Source organism: Alternaria incomplexa (assembly GCF_024043165.1).
Source record: "Alternaria incomplexa strain BMP 0042 chromosome Unknown scaffold_12, whole genome shotgun sequence".
Classification (NCBI taxonomy): Eukaryota; Fungi; Ascomycota; class Dothideomycetes; order Pleosporales; family Pleosporaceae; genus Alternaria; species Alternaria incomplexa.
Window position 1 is genome coordinate 256594 of NW_026249861.1, and position 17442 is coordinate 274035.

A 17442-nucleotide genomic window follows, 5' to 3' on the forward strand; every position below is an offset into this window, starting at 1 on the left:
AACGTGAAGACGCCGGACATAGCTTCGTCACAACCTGAGCAGACAGGGTGTTCCAATATGGCCTCTCTCATCTCAATACACCACCTCGATGGATTGCGGACTGAGTTGGCTGCCATTCGATACTCATGCATGAGGATGTTAGCGTGATATGCAGCAATAGAGAGAGAGGACATAGAGAACATCAAGGATGACATGGCAATAAAACATACTTACTTCGCCGTGCAGAACGCGGTGAAGTATATCAGGCTTTATCATGCGCAATTCAGCAACTGAAACCATGGACATGGAAAGCTGAAGAGGTCAAAATTATGCAAAACACTCACTTCGCCATTCAGATTACAGTGAGGAACATTAGGCTACATCATGCCAGGTGATTCGATTTGATCGAGACACGCCTTACAAATGAGGTACCTTGAGACTCGCCAGTAACAAGTTCACGATGCTGAACAATCCCTCCCCGAGGATCAAACCACTCGCAAGCACAATAATCGGCGTCTCACTCCGACCCTTCCAGCGGCGCCACCACAGACTGAGCAAACCGCCAATTGTACGCGCCAACGTGAAAGAAGGCGTGTTATACATGCCTACGCGAAGAGTTAGTGGACACATCGTGACCAGTAAAAGAGCGAGGGACATACCAACAGCAACAGCAATGCCACCGGGCACAAAGTCGATCCACCACCCACTTAGACCCCTCTGCTTTCTGCTGTTACCCCACACTCTGACCATCGTGCCCATGGCAAAGATGATAGCTGCCCCACTAGCCCATTCCTTGACCATAGGCGGTAGACCCTTTCCAGTCACCAATCGCGCGGTAAAGACCCATACGTATCCCGTCGGCACCTCGAACAGGCCACCAGGAATCGTGTAAACATTAGTATAGAGCTTATACACAACAGCAGATAACACAGCACCAACCGCAGACCCAATCATCTGACCCCAGAACTGCGCATTCGGCGCCGCGCCAAGGAGATGTCCGCATTTGAGGTCCTGCAGCAGATCGCCTGCTTGTAGTGCCGCGGACTCAGAGATGGCGCCTGCGACAAGGTTGATGATGACTGCGTTTTTGGCGCCGGGGCCGGTGGTTGGGGTGACGAGCGCGAAAACGAGTTGGGTGAGCTTTGAGATGCCGGAGACGGGGTTGAGATCGGTTTCGCCGAGGGCGCGGACGCCCATGATGGATAGGACGAGCGCGAGGACGAGGGAGAGTAGGGTAAGGCGGAGGGGAATGAGGTTGGGGAAGGACACGTGGACTGCGATGACGCAAAGGACTAGGGATGTGATGAGGCCGATGATGGTGGTGCGGTTCGAGACGAGGTGCTCGGGCGGCGCGTCGGGCTCGTTGCCTTCAGCTAGGTGCTGTTTGATTGCTTCCAAGGGATTGACGGATGTGCCGTCGCTGAGCTGGGTATACTGTGGCTTGGACGTGATGTTGAGCGTGAAGATCTCCTTCCAGGTATGCGACTGGAAGTCCTCTTTCGCGGTTGGGTAGTAAGCTCTGGCAATCGTGACGACTGGGCGCAGAAGGAGCCATCCTAAGCTGACGAGGGAGTCTGCTAACATGATGGCGAGAGAAATCCAGACGATCCAGCCTTTTGAGCCGTTAGTCCAGTCTGACACTGGCCCTGGTGCCCACTCTTTGTGCTTTGCGAGAGGCGAAAGGATACCCCAGCCTATGATCGCACCGAGAAGCATGTGTAGTGTCGTAGCAGGGCCCATGATAATACCTTGGCCAACGTACGCAGGTGAGGGGTTTAAGGTCCAGAGCCAGTTCTGCGCTAAAGAAAGACCGAATACGGGTATGTCGTGAAGCTGCGGGAGGAAGTACGATACGACAGTATATAGCGCAGATCCGCCAAAAGAGATGAGCAGTAATCTGATTTTCGATCTCCAGTCTCCGTCTTCTCCGAGCTCCTGATCTGGGTCCTTCATGCTGTCGTCCATGGATGGCCTGAGGTCATGCTCTTCTCGCTGCGCGCTTGAACCTTGCAACAGGCCCTGTGTCTCTCCGTCGTTGGACTGATCGTCCCCGTCCTGGACTCCTTCACGGGCCATCATCGTCTTTGATTTCTCGTCTCCATGTAGCACTCTGATCAAAAGAGCAGTCGCAGTACCACTAGGGAACTTCAGCTTCTCTCTGATGATCATCTTTTTCCGCAAGGGCACTGCAAACACTACTCCAAAGAAGCAGATACCAACAGACCACACGATCAGTTTCCACAGACTAATTTCCAGCGGCCCATTCTCTTCAGGCGTCAACAGATAGTTCAGCGCAGGAATTACGCCAACAAATCCGCATCCGAGAGGCATGGTGCCTACCGATCCAGCGACTGATTGAACCAAAACGTTCTCCACGGGCGTGAACGGCAACTTGAGCGTCCTGGCAACGACCTTGAAGTACGCGAATCCGATCAGAGCAGAAGGCATCGCCATGCCGGAAACCCAACCCGTCTGCAGCCCAAAGTACATGTTGGAAAAGCATATCACAACGCCAATCGCCAAGCCCACCAAAACACCCCTCAGCGTGAAGTTTTGCGGCTGATCTGCCTGCTCAGCCAGGTACCTGCGCGCACCCGTGGTACTGCGGCCGAGCGCATGACCATCCACCTCTTCACCATGCCCTGCTCTTTCGTTTTCCAGCGATGCGGACGATCCCCGGTCTGGAGCCATCCTCGAGATATCCTGGAGCTGAATTGACTCAGCCAGCGTGAGAACGAGGAAGGCGCATGCGGGAAAGAAAAGAAAGAGGTCAGAAGGACGCTGATGGGAAGATAACGGAGTCTTGACATGGTATGGCGTGCTTGGGCATGTGCACGCGATGATGCAAGGCGATCTGCTAGCGTGCGCGGATCCACACGTGACAGCCGGCTGTTATTGGCGGAGTGAACGCTTATCTCCGATTTGTCAGATTGCGCCAACATCGACAACGGGCATCGCGAACTGCTAGACAGGGGCGCGTCGCGGGTCCGCAATACGACGTCAAGAGCCATTTGAGCCAGCCCGCAGATCTACAATCCATACAATCTTCGCGATGAAGTTCTCTGCCGCTCTCCTGCCTTTGCTGGCGGTCCCCTTCGTCGCCAGCGAACACACATCCAACTGGGCGGTCCTCGTCTCAACATCACGCTTCTGGTTCAACTACCGCCACCTCGCCAATGTTCTCTCGCTCTACCGCACCGTCAAGCGTCTCGGGATCCCCGATTCGCAAATCATCCTCATGCTGCCCGACGACATGGCATGCAACCCGCGCAACGCCTTCCCCGGAACCGTCTACAACAACGCCGACCGAGCGCTAGATCTATACGGCGACAACATCGAGGTGGACTACCGGGGCTACGAAGTCACGGTCGAGAACTTCATTAGGTTGATGACGGACAGAGTGGGCGAGGACATGCCGCGAAGCAAGAGGTTGATGACGGACGAGCGGAGTAACATCCTCGTGTACATGACCGGGCATGGCGGGAACGAATTCCTCAAGTTCCAAGACGCGGAGGAGATTAGCGCTTTCGACCTCGCAGATGCGTTTGGCCAGATGTGGGAGAAGAAACGGTACGTCCACCCCTCCATCCCTCCACCCCTTCCACCCAAGACCCATCCACTAACACCACCCCACCCAGCTACCACGAAATCCTCTTCATGATAGACACCTGCCAAGCCAACACCATGTACTCCAAATTCTACACGCCCAACATCCTCGCCACCGGCTCCTCTGAAATCGACCAATCCTCCTACTCCCACCACGCCGACAACGACGTCGGCGTCGCCGTCATCGACCGCTACACATACTACAATCTCGAGTTTTTGGAAAACCAGGTCAAAGACCCGACGTCCAAACTTACCATGGGTGACCTTTTTGATAGCTATGACGAGGAGAAGATACACAGTCATCCGGGTATACGGTATGATCTTTTTGAGGGAGGGGAGAGGGCGGCGAGGGAGAGGAGGGTTATGGACTTTTTTGGGAATGTGCAGAATGTGGAGGTTGAGGGGCGGAATGAGACGGGGTGGGTACGTGAAGCGGGGAGCGCGGTTAAGCTGGCGAAGAGTCATGATCAGAGTGTGGGGAACGCGAGCGCGGAAGAGGTATCGCACAAAGCGCGTACGGAGGGGGCTTGGAAGGTGGATGAAGAGCAAGGGTGGACGAAGCAGGCGTACGGAGCTGCGGCTTTGGTGGGTTGTGCGAGTGTTTGGCTTGTGGGGAGTTGGATTGAGTCTATGTAGTGTCGCAGAGACTTGTGGTCTTCCATATTTTTTGACGTTAATGATACCCAGCATCACAAATCTTCATGATCTGAACTATGCTACTGGACGCCAGGGTTTGTTCTGGATGGGATTGTTAGGTTTGAGCTGATGTTTATGTTGGCATGAACTTGAGTGGATAATTCCAAATTGCGTGGCAAGGATAAGCCTGGAAGATGCGTCCTCAAGATCATTTCACGACATCACATTACATCCTGTAAGAAACCGTGATGAAGCGCTCCATTGCTACTTTTCCACTATGCGTAGAACCCGCGAAAAGGAAACTCCATAAGGTATCGTATGCCGTTCTCCGTGATCCATGCTATGCACCGAAACTCCTCTAAAGAACATGAAACCAATCTCAATTCATTGCGATCACATAGCATCGTGTATCGCGCCGTGTCGCGTGAACTCCACATGTATTGCCCGACGATCGAACCCCGCTGAAAGAAATAAGCCCAAACCCCTGCAGTCTGCATTGGCAACATAAACGAACGTTGGCGGGTCCTTGACGCAATGCACACTTCTGGGTTATTCTCATCCGTTATCCGTTGTAAGTCGGTGTTCAATTTTGCCCAGTATGGGGTGGTCAACGGAGAGATGCGCTCAGCCCCATCTCCTAGTACATGGCAGACGCGTTCTCCGCACCACCATAAGCCGTCTCCTTGAAGCCAGCGGGAACAGTCCATCCATGTACCTGGCACGCACGTATATACGCGTCGACCGCCTCCATGACACCGTAGTCTCCAGGTGGGCCTTGTTGTAGACGAGCAGGCTTGGGATCCAGACTGGAGATGGCCATGCGTACTTGGAGAAGAATGGATTCGATGGAAGAAACAGCGCTCCAGCCATCGTTGGTGAGAAGCTCCATGCACATGGCACCACCACCAGTGACGTGACCTCCTCCACCCATGGTGAAGGGTAGGAAGCGAGGTCGGATGACACGGACGAATGGTGGACTCATGGGATAGTCCCTGCCGAATCGTAGCTCCAGTACGACGCTCTTGACTTTCTTTGACTTCATGTCTTTTGCAAGTGGCAGAGTGGGGTCGAATGAGTGCAATTCTACGATCCACTGGTAGATGTTCTCAGTCTTCTCTTCGTCAATGTGCCAACCTAGCTCATGCATCGGTTCCTTGTTCTGGATCTTGACGAGGTCGTTGAAATCCCTCATCAGACGCCTGGTAGCCGCGGTTGTCGCCCATGCAGGCTCCTGGAGTTTAGGAAGCTTATCGTAGTCAAGCTTTCCAGGCTCGTAGTCGGTCAGAGGTTCACTGGATGATGACTTGCCAAAGATCTTGGACGAAAACGACGCGATCGAGGCCGCGACCTTCGACTTGCCCTTGTCGCTGATTGAGTTTGGCGTGGGAAGAGGGTCCGTCTCTTGGAAACACTTGTGCTCATCGTCACCGTCAAAGATGATGCGATCTTCTTCAAGGGTTGCGACACTGGCGGCGTCGTCATCATCGTCAATCTCGATGGGATCGTACTGTGTCTTCCCAGAAGCCTTCTGCCGCTTGTGACCCTGTGCGTCTGTCAGCAAGTGCGCAGTAGCATGTGGGGTACAACTCACTCCAGTAGACTTCGCCTTGGGACGCCGAGAAGCAGCAATAGCGTGGATCGGGATAACGAGGTCGCCTGTCACACCACGAGGCGTGCGGATCGGATCCTGATCAACGCAAAGAAGTGGCTTGCTACCCGGATCTATGGCTGTTACGTTATCCGCGCGTGTCTTTATAAAGAGGTAGCGGGTCTGGATCCAATCAAGCTGAGCGACGACCAGATGCGGAGTCTGGCTCACAAATTCCTGCGGAGCGTTGACAATCTCGTTTAGAGCCAGGGTCTGTTGAACCTTCAGCTCGCTCATTGACCAAGCCGCGCCGTAGGACATCGAAGAATAGCCCAAGCTAGTATTGACATCAGGAGCGTGGTAAACGCCATTTCCGAAAGCGCGTCCGTGAGCGGTCTCCTTGAAGTGAAGACCCTCTCGGATGATGGTGTGCCAGTTGTGGATAGGGCTGCCATGCCACGCGAACAAAGTTGGGAATTTGAGGCTGAGGCGGTTAGTAGTGTCTCGTACTGCCTGGATGAACATTCGCTCTTTATCAGGAGCACCCATTGCGAACCGAAACTGCGCCCAGCCCGCCATGCCATACAGGCGCTCCTCCGATTTGCGACCGTTCGAAGCATCCTCTTCGTTGTCAACCTGCAGGATGCAAGCTCGATTCGAAGCGATGACCCAGCGCAGTATTCCAAGGACGGCAGGGGATAGACGGTCAACCCAAGCGCTCAAAGAAGATTGCGATTTCCGCAAAAGGTACTTCCTCATTTCTTGCACAGGCGGTAGGAGATCGAGAAGTGATGCAATGACTCGCGGCTTCTCGACGTCGGCCAAATCGTCGAAGTTGGTGTTGTAGATGTAGAAGCTTGCGGACTTGAACTCGTTCTCTGGGACTGGCCGCGGGGCTGACACCTTCGGCTTTGATGGAGCTGGCTGTGCCATGCCGTATGCATCTGTCGGTCCCTCGATGGAAGGGATGACAGGATTTGAAACCTTGACTGATGGATACAGAGATGCATCGACCACGCGGCAATGAAGAGCTTTGGTCGGCTCATCATCTGTCCGCATAACGATCCATTGGCCCTTTGATACAGGACAAGCTTCCCTCGCGTTCTCAAACAGCATCTCAAGATTGGCCGCGTTGTATCGCACACTCAACGCAGCTACTGGAGGTGTACTGTCGGCTTGCGGAGGCTGTTGTGCGGGGTCTTGGGTGACATAACGATAGTGGGTACTGATAGGTATGTAATCCTTCTCATTCGTTATCGGAGGTGGAACTGCCAAACTGAGACCGGTTGGAAAGTCCCTCAGTCTACTGGCGCGCGCACTCGCGTAGCAGAAGCTGATTAGGAGGTCGACGACTTTGGGTTGTGAAACGATCTCATGCTCGATACTCGGACCGAAGCCTAGCGACATGTACTGGTACAAACACAGCGGGTTGTCACAGACATAGGGCTTGATAGCTTGTAGGTCATCAGGCATTCTACTGAAACAGATCAGGCAGAACTCGGTACAACGGACGAAATGCCGCAGCACGAATTGCATCCCCACAAGAGGTAGAGAGTGCTCTGGACCATGTGAAGATGTGATGTGATCATCGGTTACAATCTTCGGCCATGTATTGCCGGCACGCTCGTCGTCGTAGTACCTGTCGTGCGAGGCATCGTGATCCGAGTGCGATGCATGAAGCACTTGATCGTTGTAGAATGATTCAGCACCATGCCATGGCATACCCCCGTAGCGGTACTTTAGGAGCATGTGAAAGCGCTGTTCCAATAGCTCGTTCAAAGGCCTTGAGATGAACGTATTTCGGAATCCCTTGGGTAACTCTGAAGAGACGTTTTGAGAATCGCCTTGTTGTGATGCTTCCCGTCGCTTCTCCTCCTCTTTGCTCAAGACTGTGAAGGCAGATATAGCCTCTTGCATGGTTGGCTTGTACGTCGTACAGACACCGATGCGGATCCCAAAGTTCCGTCGAGCTTGGTGGGCGTCGTAGGACCTCAGGTCGTCCATGCTCTTGTAGCCTGACGGGTAATGAAAGACCGCGACAAGGTATTCCGATGGCTCGACCTGCCAGGCTTGCATAGCCTCTTCTGAGATACCGAGTTTCGAAATGCGAATGGACAAGGAAACATAGCATCCTAGACCATCCATCAAACCTCCGAGATGTCCAACCTTGAACCCTTCGCTCTTGGCAATCAAGAGGTCATTTCGGACACGCTGTCGGAAAGCAGATGTAGCTTCTGTGTGACCTCCACCCGACATAGCACCACCGTCGGTGGCAAGTCGCGGCTTCGGCATCATATCGTCGTCACCGGGGAAGTACTCGTCTTCTTCGTCCTCTTCATCGTCGAAGTCTTCAAACTCCTGAGAGTCGAGCATCTGCTGGTCTCCATCCCGGTCGGTGGACTCCAGCCGGGTGGAGACGAGCTCTAAAATCTGGGAAACGGTCTTTGCGTAGGTAGCGTCAGCGATGCTGTCAAGGGCAGTAGCGACGCCAGCAGAAAGATTATCGGCGCCGAAGATCATGCAGGTATGGCCGGTAGGGTAGTCGGATACTTCTGTACATTCTGTTAGCTAGGTTCCGTCAAGGTAATGTAGACATTCTGGGAGTTCCAAGCGGTACGGGCCTCGTCAGCAGGGCGACTAGCATTCGTGGCGCCTGTGTCTGCATACACAATAGTAAACCTCGTTAATCAGACACGTCCTAAGCCAACGCGTGTTGAAACTCAACATAATCTTGTAAAATGCGACACGAACTGTAGCCATCCCTAGTGTCGCGAGCTGTGCATATACCGGAAGTAGCTTACCTGGAACAAGCGCTGAGATCTCTAGCTGCTGGCCGTCTGCGAGGCACATGAAGGTGAACTCGCCATCGTCACCACCAGGGCGCACATTTGAGATGCCCGCAATCGACAGTCCTTCTGCTGCCTTTTGCAGATCGGCTTGGAATTGCCGCCGCGGCATTTTGGCGCGCGTGTTTGACAAGTGTTGCTAGTGTCGCGAAGTGTTTGCGTACTGTAGTGGAGGTTGCTGTTTGCACGTGTAAAGCTGGCGCAGATTGCGATCGGTGGTTGAGCGAGTGGGCTGCGGCGTAGTGCGAATCCGGTGGAGAGGCCGCCGACTTTAATCTTTTGAACACTCCAGGGCTGGAGATCGTGAATTAGGCGGAAACTTCCTTGGTAAGGGCCCACGGGTGACGTCGAACTGCCGTATTCGGCGTGAGGTAGCAAACGCTGGACGGCTTAACCTTAGAAACTAGGTAATCGCGCCCACGAACAGCTAACGACGGACGAGGAGGAGAAAGAGACGAAACAGAAGAGCGAGAGGAAGAACAGCGACTGGCGACCCTACCTTACAGGCTCTTGGCAGACTAGAATCCGTGAAACGCAGTCAGTCCATGGTGGTGGTGGAGGACGGGCCCTGTTGCCTGGGAAGAGTGGGTAGGGACGGAGTAGTGTGGCTCAGTCCAAGCTCCAGCCCGCATCTTGCAGGCGGGCAACCGCAGGGATGATAGCTATGCAATCCATTTCAGCAATTACTACTGATATCATAGATCCCATATCGAACAAAGAGAAAGTGAATAGCAAACACAAAGACGTACGCGGCGCACCCAGGACGTGGAAGATGCCGGCCCCTCCCCCACAATTACCTAGTTTCCCTCTCCCGCATCTAAAGGTCCCGAGCGTTCGGCTTAACTGATTCAGGAACGGCCGCCGCCGCTCCAGTCTTCCTCAGCCCTGCTCTCGCCCTCGCCATGGCTGTGTCGGAGCAAAAGACGACGCCAAAGTCTGCCCACGTCTCCGACCCTGCGCTTGCCCCGTTTCTGGGCTCGCGCTTCGATGCCGCCGAATACCTCAACGCCACGCTCCCCTCGCTCTCGCTAGCTGCCAGGCAGAAATCGAGCAATGCCGCCTCGTTAGCCGACCTCTCCTCCCAGACCCAAGACCTCCTCTCACAGCTCAATGCGCATACGACGCGATTATCGGCGATATTGACACAGCTGACTGATGACATACTACGAAGCGGCGGGCGCTTGGCGTACGAGGTCGAGGTGCTGCGGGGAGAGGCCATTGGGCTCTCGGAAACCTTGACAGATGGGTTGAAGGGCGATGTTCAGAAGTTCCTACCGGACGGCATAGCGATAAAGACGGAGTCATCTGATGACGATGCTAAGAGCGCTGCTGCGACACAGGCAGATGCGCCACATGAGCAACCATCACAGCCAGCACTGGAGGTGCCCGATGAAACCACCCCAGAGTACATCTCCGACCTCCGCACCCTCACCACAGTCCGCTCGCGCCTCGAGACCGTCATCAAAGTCTTCGGTGAGGCCATGCACTGGTCGATACCGCCATCTGAGGTATCTCTAGGAGCCTCCCTTATCAGCGTCTCCGCCCCCGAACCCGGCACAGACAGCGCCTCGCGCGAACAGAAGGGCAAAGAATTCGCTGCCTCCCTGCGCACCGAGATCGCCGACCTCATCACCGGCGACCCAGAAGGTGGCATGGAAAAGGCAGAGGTGCGCATACAAGCTTTGAGAGACCTAGCGCAGGTCTGGAAGGGCACAGCAGAGGAGAAGGCAAGGACCAAGTTCGTTGAAGGTCTGGTCAAGTTAGCAGAAGATAAGCAGAGAGAGCTCGATAGGGAGAAGGAGAGGAACAAAGAGCGTGGTCAGCAGAAGCACGCTCGTAGTGGTAGCGTGCCGAAGCCGCAGCAGCAGCCACAACAGCAAAGAGGCGGGTTTTTGGAGAACCTACAGAGGAGATTTGTGGAATGAAAAACATGCACCCGTCCACTGCATATCATTTCCTGAATCTCATCGTCACGTGAAAGCGCGTCAAGTCGCGATGGAAAGCATTTTCTCTCAGATTAAGTGTAACCTGCCATTGGCTGCGCGTGCGTGTTCATCCTGCAAAGACATATCCGCAGTACCATCCCCAAAGCACCGCCAACATCTCTACTCAGCACTCCTGCTGCATCCTCTCCTCCGTTCTTTGAATCACCCTTTCAGCAATCTTGTCAGTCACCGTTTCGGCGATCCTCTCGACCATTCTTTCAATGACACGTTTGACTACCCACTCAACTGTCTTTTCAATCACTTTCTCGAATAGCCTCTCTATCAACCTTTCGATTATCCGGTCGACAATGTCTGGGCTATCCGACCCACCGGGACGTATGAGACCCATGGCTCTGGTCGATTTCACTGAGGGGGAAGGACATGTATATATGCGGTCGCTAAATGTTACATTGTTGTGACATAGCGTTGTGCCTGCACCGCGCCTTTCTAGCTCGCAAGATAGACATGCGCTCTCTCATTAGGTTTAGGCATCTTCCCTCGATTCGACTGCGCACTACGCTTGTATCTCTCATCTACCTAGGTACGGCGGCCGATCGTTTTTCTCTCGGCTCGAGCCTTCCCATCGCGCCTACTAGCTTCTGCATGCCTCCTCCTCACCCCCCATGAACACCCCTACTACATTAGCAAGAACGTCTTGCTAGAGGAAAGTTTGTTCACATACTTCAGCCGCAGCCTTCCATTCGTTCACATCAACACGCGACCCAACCCCTTCAAGCCTTCCCGGACGACGTTCAGATACCCAGTCGCCACTCAATGGTCACGCGCCTTCGCGCATCTTTATTTTACTTCTCTCATCACATTGCTGTCATCTTCGTCGTCGACGCACTCCTGCATGGCTTCAGTGTCTTACCTTATTCATACGCAGATATTCTTCGCAGGCGGACCTTCGCTACACAGTGAGTTGCCAGCCCCATGCAGCAAGAGACCTCTTTCTCTCATACACTTGTCTTACCACCCCAGTCCTCGGCCATGCCCTCAAGTATGACTTTGATACCATCCGCCTCGTCCACCCCACGATCATCGACATCATACTCCTGTAAGTTGGTACCATCAGATCCCTGTATGCAGCTGGCTAATGTACGACGAACAAGGTTCCTAGCATCTTTCCGCATTATTTCGACTATATTTTGGCCTATCCTTCCAGCCAACTCTGACTTATCCTTCCGGTCCTCCTCTTCACTATCCTTGAACAGCGCCATGCCCCATCTTTGTCCGCTACCGCCACCACCGCCGACACCGCCGTCATCTACTTCCACACCTGCACCTGACGAGGCCGAGGATACCCAAGATAGGATTTGGTGTGTTGGTCAAGCGGGAACACAAGCCTATGTCCCCCGACCGCGCGACTCCCAGCTTGACTACTACCTCCTCTTGCGCAATCGCCACCACCCCGAGCACTCCTTCCCCATCCGTCGTCGCAGCAGCGGCAACAAGGGAGCCAGCTCAAATTTTCGCAGCGACGATCCGACTGGCATGTCATGCAGAGTGGAACTTATACAAGATTGCGAATCCCGCACGTGTGCGACTACCCCAACTGCGGCAAGCAGTTCATTCAGCAGCTCCGCCTTCACGGCTCACCAACGTATCCACACTGGCGAGAAGCCTCACATGTGCGAGCGATGTGGAAAGGTACGAAAATTCTGGTGTTTTTTCCTAATATTTCTCCAACATTCTTCCAACATTCTTCCAGCATTCTCTTACCATTCTTCTATCATTCTTCCGACATCCTTCCACTGTATTTTTTGGGCACTCGTATTGCTTGCGACAATCTTCTCATTTCGGATACCACTGGTTGTTTCAACGAAGTCATGGATCTCAACCGCCAAATATGCGTACTCCCTTTAAGTCATTATGATAGTTTTTCGCTTTTGTAATCACAGGAGGTACTACATACATTGTTCTTGTTGCAATCCATGGCTGTGTTGTGAGGGAACGTTGGCGAAAGAGGACATCCATGGGTACCGGCTCTTCGCATGTGACACAACCCGCGAACGGTTTGCCGCTTTGCAATGAAAACCAGCGACAACACGTTTCCATTAGCATGTAATACCACTCGAATGTCCACGAAGTACCAATCAATCATGTAAAGGTCCATTTCTTCATCAACTCATACAGTACAAAACAAGGAAACACAATACTAAACAATCCAATCCCTCATAGAAACGTCCTCCACAACAAGAATGCCTCGCCTATCCCAGCCCCATCCCTAGGCTAACCAGATCCCCCCACAGGAGCCAGCCCTTGCGGGCGGCTACAACTGTGAGGTTCACCTTATGCCTAAGGGAAAGGGAAGAGGGCGGATGCGGCCACAACAAAACCACAAAACCAAAACACAACAACAGAAACAACCTCGAAAACCAACAAAACCAAACGCCTGTCCATATGCCGGGGTATCATAAGCGACCGAACTCCGAAGTACTCCAATCCTCACCGAACGCGTGGGGAAATCAAATAGTGGGAATGGCCTCCAAGACTGTCATGGCGCGTTGGCCCTCAGCCTCGAATGCCATGATTTGCCTTTCGCAGGCCATGCGCAACTTCTCCTCGCCCCGCTTGGCGTTGTAAAGGACCCATTGCTCGATGGTCATGGACTTTTCGTGGTCTGTGAGGTTTGCCATGACAGCGTCGAAGATTTGCTCGGGTGTCGAGCCAGCAGCCTCGATGTTGTCAAGCCCGGCGTCGATGAGAATGTCTTGCATCAGGCCCTGGGCCTCTCCCTGGGACGCGAAGAGCATGTCCACATTGGCGGGCTCCCAGCCGTTGTTGTCATCTGCCTCGCTCATAGGAGGTGGGGTCCTCTTAGGTGTTCCCACCATCAGGTCGCCTGGCAGGCTGGACATGTCGAAGTCTGATGCGACGTGGTCTTGGGTATGAGTCGGAGTCTTCTTAGGTGTTCCGCCCGGCAAGTCGCTGGGGAAACTTTCAATGCTTGATGATCGAACGCGCTTCGGTGCTGGTTGTGTGACTTCTGACATCTCAGTCATTTCCATCGCATCGCTCATGCGCTTCTTGCCGCGCTTGGGTGCGGGTACAGCCTCTGAGACTTCGGTAATGTCCATCGCATCGCTTGTACGTTTCTTGCTGCGTTTGGGTGCGGGCTGAACGACCTCTGAAACTTCAATGGTATCCATGGTGTCGTCGATCTGCTTCTTGCCGCGTTTGGGTGCCGGGCGCGCCACCTCGGATAGTTCGCTGTCCTCCATTGTGGTGTCGTCGATGTGTTTCTTGCCACGCGTAGCCTTCTTGCTCGCAGTGGATGCGGTAGACGAGCGTGCTGAACGACCCTTGGCTTTTGAAGCGCGCTTGCCCTTCTTTGGCGCAGGGATGGGTGGGTTGTAGATGTCGGACAATGTGAAGAAGAGACAGTCGGGAGAGCGTTTACGGTGCTCTTGCATCGGATCATCGCCAATATCCCAGGCGTCGAGTGCGCGAGCACAGTATGCACAGGTGACACCATCGGGAGTTTCGTCTGTGGGGTCGTAGAACCATCCCGCGGCGACCATCTGCTCGACCGAGGGGTAGCCAGCATTGGGGTCGAGAGGCCACATGTCGCCGAACGTGTCGCGACGCGCCGCGACCATCGCGTCGGAGGTCGGGTCTTCTTCAGTTCTGCCTGGGTCGCCAGAACGCAGGCGAATACACGCGATGACTGCGAAGCCGCAGCTCGGCGAATGTGTCGCGTGTTCATATGCCGGGACGTCTGATTCTTCCCAGCCGTCGAGCTGGCACTCGCAGGAGAAGCATTGCACGTTGTCAGGGCTGGCGGTAGTCGGCCTCCATACGAAACCCGCATACGCGAGATCTTGTGCCGCTGGTGAAGCCAATGGCCAGCCGGCTTTGGACTTTGTGCCTGCCTTTTTCGATCTGCTGCTCGTGCGTCGCGTCTTTGTGGTCGTCGCTGCTCCGCCAAAGGTCGCGAGACGCGCCTGGAATGAAGCCAGCGCGGCGTCCATAGTGCTGGCTGTTGTGGGGGTAGCCGAATCTCTTTTTGGGCGTTCTTGTGTGGTTTCTGTTCAATTGAGAAGAGCAGCGCCTGAGTTACACGCAGTATTGAGAGTTGCTGGTGTGGAGTGTGGTGGGATGGGTGGGATGAGAGGAAGTCGCGTCTCTACGACGCGGCAGGCGGGACCAGCCAAACATCAAATCCACCAAGCTGGTTACGGAAGCAACCGCTTACGTCATCCACCCTCTCACTTTGCGAAACCTCAGGCATCGACTTCTGTACAAGATGTATCGACGCCAACCAGCAGTCCGGATAGCGTGGTGCAGGAGGCCTCTGGTTAATGTCAATCGCCGCTTCATCTCATCCGAAAAGACTGTACCCGCCGACAAGCCACATGCATTCCAATCGCTGCCCCCAGACTGGGAAGATGAGCCTCCCTCGCTGGACGACTTCACGCAGCTGCCACGCGACTTCGGGAAGAACCAGCTGATACAAACGAACGAGGAGTTCAAGCGATCGTTAAGGGGCATACTCCGGCAATTTCCACCGGTTACCTATGCGTTTGCCTATGGCTCCGGCGTCTTCCCTCAGTCAGCTGCGACAGCTTCACGCCCGTCGGAATCACCGCATCCGAACGCGCCCGAGGCAATTCTCAAATGGCAGAAGGGCGGTGGAAAGATGATAGACTTTATCCTGACACCGCGGTTCTCGCAGCACTTCCACTCGCTCAATCTGCGCGAGCACCGAGACCACTATTCTTTCCTGGGCTCGCTCGGCTCAGGCGTCGTCAGCCATGTGCAGGAGAAGTATGGTGCAGGCGCCTACTTTAATCCATATGTTGTAGTGAACGGAACGATGATCAAGTACGCTGTTGTCAACTACGAAACGCTCCTCCGCGACCTCACCGATTGGGACACCTTGTACTTCGCCGGTCGCTTACACAAGCCCGTCAAGATCCTCCACGAAGAGCCCAACCTCCGCGTCGCGAACCAACGCAATCTCCTCTCAGCCGTACGATGCGCGCTTCTCCTACTACCCCAGACGTTTACCGAGAAGGAGCTATACTCTACAATCACTGGCCTGAGCTATCAGGGCGATCCGCGAATGCAATATGGCAGCGAGAACCCCAAGAAGATCGACAACATCGTTACACACCAAATACGGAACTTCAGATACCTCTACCACGACCTCATACTGTCATTACCGAACATACTCTACGCCGACGATTCCGTGGTGCGCACAAGGGGTTGGATCGAGGACCAGACGCTCGATCAGAAAATGTCACAAGATATGGATCCCGAAAGGCGCGCTACCATGATCAGGCGGTTGCCCAAGAAGTTCCGTGAGAAGGTCTACTTCCAATACCGCGGCAAATTCGGCATTTCAGGTCGCGAATACCAGGAGATGCTGGATGCAAACAAAGACGAGTCTTCCGGTGGTATCCTGAAAAAGCAGGTTGCCGGCGACTTTGACAAGCGGATAGCGGGTGAGAAGGACGTCCCGCAGATGGTCACCAAGGCAATCAATCAGACAGTCAAGTGGCCTTCCACTGTGCAGACTCTGAAGGGCCCTTTCACTGCAGGCTTCTCCAAGACAGTGCGGTATTTGCAGGAGAAGAGGCAGAAGGCGAAGATGAAGTGAACGGGACGTTATTAGATGTTGATGCTCGCTTTCTCAAGCATTGTTTCCTTTGTACCATCATCAAAAGCGAAAAGCAAACGAGCGAGCTCTCAATATCTCGTATCGTGATCGCGTATAGCCGCCGTCAAGGCTCACGGGTCAGGCTCTCTGTATAAGCGGAAAAGCGAAGATAGACCTTCAATAAAGTTCAAACTATGAGCGCAACTTGATCCCCCTATGTTCATGAATTAATCATGTTGTTCAAACACGCTCATCACACGTAATTGACCGGAGGATAATTATTAGGCTACATTTGTCCGCTTTGTTGAGCCACTGCTGCATGTAAACGAGTTTCGTCCTGACCGCCCCTCTCCACCGTCTCCACCCACAACTAAATTTGAACCAACGCCCACACCATAATTCAAGATACTAAGTCCAGTCTAATGTAGTTCCTGGTACTCCAGAACTAACTTCAACATTATAAGATTTCCAAATCCCCGATTAGTCATCAAACCCATCCAACGGCTCAATGGTGTACGTCCCCAACTTCACCCATTCAAGTCAAACACCCCGACTAATATCTCTACTAGCTAGTCGCATGATTCCTGCTTTGGGAAAAGCTTTCACAAACTGCAGGAGGTCCCGGGTGTATGTTTGCCAGTGTGTTCGAATTACGGAAGTATCAACCACTAACATGTGTTAGTCAAATCCCGGTTGAGCCCTTTATGGATCTTTCTTTTTTGCCGATTTTTGGCTTTATTAGATGGGGGATAGGTAAGAGAAGATACAGGTAGTGCTAGCGAGCTTCTTGTTTTGGCCTTTACGTTTATCTGGTTGCGTGTTGTGAGTTGTGAAACGTTTTTTGTGTCAAACGCTACATAGGTAAACCTCACACTTTCGATTTTTACAGTTCTTGTCTCGATGAGAGAAACTGTAAACTACAATTTGTTTTGCAAGACGTTCTTGTAACGAATCTTGTTCTACTCGTATAGTTCGATGCAGCAGATACAGGATATCGCAGAAATATATCCGCATGAACGTAAATCAGATAGAAAGTGTCTATCTAATCGCATTCTGTTGCCTTGCTCAGGACTCTTACCTGATAACAAGCATCTCAACACAAAGTAATACATATGCTGTGTCGCATGAACACTGCTAATCAAGAGCATAAATCACTGACTCTTCCACCTTCCAGCAGCACGATCTTGAAGAAAGTTC

At 53.4% G+C, this 17442-nt stretch overlaps 6 protein-coding genes across 6 annotated transcripts; 3 read left to right on the forward strand and 3 right to left on the reverse strand.

The window, feature by feature from the left end:
* Positions 1–396: 396 nt before the first annotated feature.
* Positions 397–2670, reverse strand: J4E90_007979 (uncharacterized protein; the record flags this gene model as incomplete). The annotated part of the gene is made up of 2 exons (XM_051437509.1): positions 397–584; positions 639–2670. 2 exons carry the CDS (start codon positions 2668–2670, stop codon positions 397–399), a joined length of 2220 nt encoding a protein of 739 aa, XP_051288320.1.
* A 361-nt stretch (positions 2671–3031) lies between these two features.
* GPI8 (glycosylphosphatidylinositol anchor biosynthesis) lies at positions 3032–4221 on the forward strand (the record flags this gene model as incomplete). Its single annotated transcript, XM_051437510.1, has 2 exons — positions 3032–3549; positions 3618–4221. The coding sequence occupies 2 exons, from the start codon at positions 3032–3034 to the stop codon at positions 4219–4221; spliced, it is 1122 nt and encodes a 373-aa protein (XP_051288321.1).
* A 637-nt stretch (positions 4222–4858) lies between these two features.
* Positions 4859–8767, reverse strand: J4E90_007981 (uncharacterized protein; the record flags this gene model as incomplete). The annotated part of the gene is made up of 3 exons (XM_051437511.1): positions 4859–5764; positions 5813–8361; positions 8611–8767. The coding sequence occupies 3 exons, from the start codon at positions 8765–8767 to the stop codon at positions 4859–4861; spliced, it is 3612 nt and encodes a 1203-aa protein (XP_051288322.1).
* Positions 8768–9557: 790 nt separating this feature from the next.
* Positions 9558–10580, forward strand: J4E90_007982 (uncharacterized protein; the record flags this gene model as incomplete). Its single annotated transcript, XM_051437512.1, has 1 exon — positions 9558–10580. One exon carries the CDS (start codon positions 9558–9560, stop codon positions 10578–10580), a length of 1023 nt encoding a protein of 340 aa, XP_051288323.1.
* Positions 10581–13108: 2528 nt separating this feature from the next.
* J4E90_007983 (uncharacterized protein) lies at positions 13109–14614 on the reverse strand (the record flags this gene model as incomplete). The annotated part of the gene is made up of 1 exon (XM_051437513.1): positions 13109–14614. One exon carries the CDS (start codon positions 14612–14614, stop codon positions 13109–13111), a length of 1506 nt encoding a protein of 501 aa, XP_051288324.1.
* Positions 14615–14889: 275 nt separating this feature from the next.
* Positions 14890–16245, forward strand: J4E90_007984 (uncharacterized protein; the record flags this gene model as incomplete). The annotated part of the gene is made up of 1 exon (XM_051437514.1): positions 14890–16245. The coding sequence occupies one exon, from the start codon at positions 14890–14892 to the stop codon at positions 16243–16245; it is 1356 nt and encodes a 451-aa protein (XP_051288325.1).
* Between the last annotated feature and the right edge of the window lie 1197 nt (positions 16246–17442).